Source organism: Osmia lignaria, chromosome 8 (assembly GCF_051020975.1).
Source record: "Osmia lignaria lignaria isolate PbOS001 chromosome 8, iyOsmLign1, whole genome shotgun sequence".
Classification (NCBI taxonomy): Eukaryota; Metazoa; Arthropoda; class Insecta; order Hymenoptera; family Megachilidae; genus Osmia; species Osmia lignaria.
Genome location: NC_135039.1, coordinates 5,147,066 through 5,151,336, shown reverse-complemented (window position 1 = coordinate 5,151,336; position 4,271 = coordinate 5,147,066). Strand labels below are relative to the sequence as shown.

Below are 4,271 nucleotides of genomic sequence, written 5' to 3'. Positions count from 1 at the left end.
TTCCAATCATCCCGAATTGTCTGGATTGGAAACCTTTAAACCCGTTCTACAACATATTTTTGTCAAACTAGACCAACCAAAGTAAAGCAAAAGAATTACGCGGAAAATTTCGGTCGTAGTTTACGAAGAGAAAAAGAAAAAGGAAGTTAAAGTTAAAGTATCTTAGCTGGTATCGATGCTAAGAGGCGTCGGTTGGCGATACTGGTAAGGGGCACAGCTTGACGATTGGCCTCTTAACAGTGCCCTTTTCAGTGCGTAGAGTTACCACTCTAACGCATCCATCAGGTCCTGGGTGTAGTTCGGTGACGCGTCCCATCTACCACTTTGCTGGTGGCTGTAAGTCGTCCCGGATAAGCGCCAGGCTGCCGATTTCCAAATTCTCCCGGTAACGACGCCACTTCGGAAACTGTTGGAGATGCTGTAAGTATTCGCGTCTCCATCTTTTCCAGAATTGTGCTCGCATTTGTGAGATTAACCGCCAGCGTGTGTGAAGTGCAGTGCATGGTTCTTCTGGCTCTGGGGGGACGGTGGTTGGTTCCCCTATCAAGAAGTGACCCGGTGTCAAGGCGGCCAGCTCCGAAGGGTCCTCTGATAGTGCGTACAGTGGCCTCGAGTTTAGGCACGCCTCTATTTGACAGAGGAGAGTCGTCAGTTCCTCGAAGGTAAGTGTGGAATCACCGATCACTCTCCGTAGATGGTGCTTTACGGATTTTACCCCTGCCTCCCACAGGCCACCAAAATGCGGCGCATAAGGGGGAATGAACTGCCAGCTGGTGCCGTCTAATGCCAGGGATGCGGCTGCCTCCTGGTAGAATAAAGTAGACTGGCGGAACATAGTGCGGAGCTCTCTGTCTGCTCCCTGGAATACCGTTCCATTGTCGCTAAACAGAGTGGCGCAATGTCCTCGCCTGCCCACAAAGCGACGGAAGGCTGCAAGAAAGGAAGCTGAGGTTAGATCTGACACCGCTTCCAAATGTATTGCCCTGGTAGACAGGCACACGAAGAGGGCGATGTAGCCTTTGTAGGCTTTGTGGCCACGCCCGGGCGAGGTACGTAGCTTAATCGGGCCCGCATAATCCACGCCGGTGGTTAAAAAGGCCCTCTGTGCTGCAGTGCGCTCCTGTGGAAGTTGTCCCATCAGTTGTCCAGCTCTACGTCCGCTGAACCGGGCGCACGTGACGCAGGCGGCGATTTCGGATCGAACCAGTGAGCGGCCTCGGACGATCCAGACTCTTCTCATGAGATGGCTGCGAGTAAGCTGTGGACCTCCATGGAGCGTGCGGTAATGTGCGTCCCGTATCAGAAGCCTGGCCAACGGACATCTCTTCGACACAAGGTAAGGATGTTTCTCATTGTACGGCAGAGCCGCGTTTTCTAAGCGCCCTCCGAGCCTTAGCAAGCCCTGGTCGTCTAAGAAAGGTCGACACGGAGAAAGGGGTGAAGCTTTGCGTAGCTCGCCGTGCCGTTGCAGTTGTTCAATCTCCTCCAGGAAACTGGTGTGTTGAGAGAATCTCAGAACTGCTAGGAAGGCGTGGGTGCGCTCCGCTGCTTTAACAAAACCCTTCTCGCAAGGCTGCCCTCGGCTTAGACTGGCAAACCTGAAACACTGGGCAATAACAGATAAAAGGTGCGAGAGGGAGGAGAAGCGGCACAGGAAGTTTTCTCCGAATTTCTCCTTGACGACGTGTACCGTGGCTCCTCTTCTCTCTGCCTCTATTCCCTCGTTGGACTCCGGAAAGGTCGCCGGCCAGAATTCAGGCTGTTCCGTCAACCATTTCGGCCCGTGCCACCAGATATCGGAGTCGACGAGCTCGGCTGGGCTCATTCCTCGGGTTGCCAAGTCCGCTGGATTGTCCGGAGAGCGGATGTGCCGCCAATTGTCCGCCGGTATCTCGTGCTGGATATCGGAGACTCGATGGGCAACGAAGGGTTTCCATTGAGATGCATGGCCGCGGATCCAGTGTAAGGTTACACTTGAATCCGTCCACGCGATGGTCGGGCCAGACATATTAATGCCTTCTTTGACCCGAATCAATAATTTAGATAACAAGGTGGCTCCACACAGTTCCAACTTCGGAATTGTTATAGTCTTTACCGGGGCCACCTTAGTTTTTGCGACCAAAAGCGAGGTCGTTACCGACCCATTGTTATTGACCCGCAGGTACACCGCTGCCGCATAAGCTCGCTGCGAGGCGTCACAAAAACCGTGAAGTTCCATCTGGGTGGACGGCTCTGATGAGGCAAATGTCCAGCGTGGGATCTTCAGGGTATCCAATTGCTGCAAGGAGCCTCTGAAGCGCTGCCACATAGTGCAGACGTTCTCTGGCAATTGCTGATCCCAGTCCGCTCCAAGGATCCAGAGGTCCTGCATTAAAATCTTGGCCACGACTAGGACCGGCGCCGCCCAGCCCAGTGGGTCGAAGAGGCCTGCGATTTCCGAAAGGATAGACCTCTTGGTGGTGCATTCTCTCACCAGCTCAGCGGCTGCGACTCGCAGGGAGAAGGCATCATCCCTAGGATTCCAGTTCACGCCTAGTGTGCTGATGCCGGACCATTCCTGAAACAGGCGCGTATTAGAAGAGTCGGCTTCTTGAATTTCCGGTATGTTAGATGCCCATTTGCTTAGTTCGAAACCGCCAGCTTTGAAAATTGCCACCACTTCTCTTTTCAAAGCCAGGGTCTCGCTGACATCATCCGCCCCGGTGAGAATATCATCGACGTAAGTGTGTCGACGCACCACCGAAGCTCCTCGGGGAAATCGGCTGCTTTCGTCGTTCGCCAGCTGGGCAAGTACCCGTAAAGCTAGGAAAGGCGCACACGCCGTGCCATACGTCACCGTTGTAAGCCGAAAGTCCTGCACTCGTTCGTCGGGAGTGGCGCGCCAAAGGATGCTTTGCCACTTAGTATCCTCTGAATGGACTCGGATCTGTCTGAACATCTTGACAATGTCCGTGGTGAATACGACCCGAAAAAGTCGCCAGCGGGTCAATACCATCCATAGGTCAGCCTGGAGCTTCTGACCAGTGGCGAGGCAGTCGTTTAGCGATTGGCCCGTGGCTGTACAAAAAGAAGCATTAAAAACGACCCGTAACTTGGCAGAAGGATCGTGACGCTTGCGTACGGCGTGGTGTGGCAGGTAATACGCAGGCCCTTTATCCGCTTCTTCGGGTGCACCCTGCATGTGCTGTAAAGTCAGGTACTCCATCATAAAATTTCGATACTGCTCTTTCAGCGTAGCATCCGAGGATAGGCGTCGTTCACAATTGAAGAGGAGTTTCAACGCCGTCGTCCTGTTGGACTTCAGCGCAGTCCGCGGGTCCTTTACGAAGGGAAGGCGCACCACGTAGCGTCCCGATGGATCTCGAGCATGGGTGTCAAGGAAGTGACGCTCACACTTTTCCTCTTCTTGTGACATTGGAGCCCGTTCTCGAATCTCGTCCAGCTCCCAGAACCGCTGGAGGAGTTGGCTTGTGGAGTCCTCGCCGTGGCAGTGAAGAACCCGAGCGGCCGTCTCCGCCTTGGGTTTGTCGTCGGAGGCTGGTCCCATAAGCACCCAGCCAAAGGGGGTGAGTTTCGCTGTTGGAGTACCCTCTGGCCCTCTGCGCGAGTCGTCACCAAAGAGCGTTCCGCAAACATCCGCACCTAAAAGTAAATCTACCCGAGCCGGAACTCCGTACTCGGGGTCAGCAAGCGTGAGACCGGTAATATGCGGCCAAGACTTTGCCACGATGCGTTTGCTCGGGAGCAACGACGTTAGTTTGCGGAGTACCAACGCACGAACTGGTAATCGGAAGTCCGAGGTGTGTCGGGGTCGAACTACAAGTGATACCTCTCCGGTCGCGTGTCCAACCTCATTGTCCTTAACGCCTGAGATGGCCACTCGCACTGAGTTGCGTCGTCAGACGTCGAGGCAGCGTCTTCTCGTGCCGGCTGTCCGCCTTCACGGCCTGGTGCGCTTGCCGGTGGAGCCGTCAGCGCCTCGTGCAGTAACGTAAGGTGTCGCTTGCTACAAGCTAAACAGACTTGTTTAGACGGACACTTACCCACTTCGTGTCCTACATTCAAACAGCTCAGGCAGGCCTTCAGCTGTTGGACGCGCTCCTTGCGTTTTGCCGGCGACAGCGCCTTGAATTTATAACAAAATCCTAGACCGTGGGTGCCCGAACACCCCGGACATTTCCGGGCCGGGGGCGACTTTGATGCTGCGGCTAAGACGTTAGAGTTAACGCCTTTTGCTGATGCTCCTCCTTTTGTTTTAGGTTTGATTTCCT

General features: G+C 54.4%; 1 protein-coding gene across 1 annotated transcript; it reads right to left on the bottom strand.

Annotated features, from left to right (window-relative positions):
- Window positions 1-316: 316 nt before the first annotated feature.
- Window positions 317-3,547, bottom strand: LOC117611229 (uncharacterized). Its single transcript, XM_034339166.2, has one exon. The coding sequence runs from the start codon at window positions 3,545-3,547 to the stop codon at window positions 317-319; it is 3,231 nt and encodes a 1,076-aa protein (XP_034195057.2).
- Window positions 3,548-4,271: the final 724 nt, after the last annotated feature.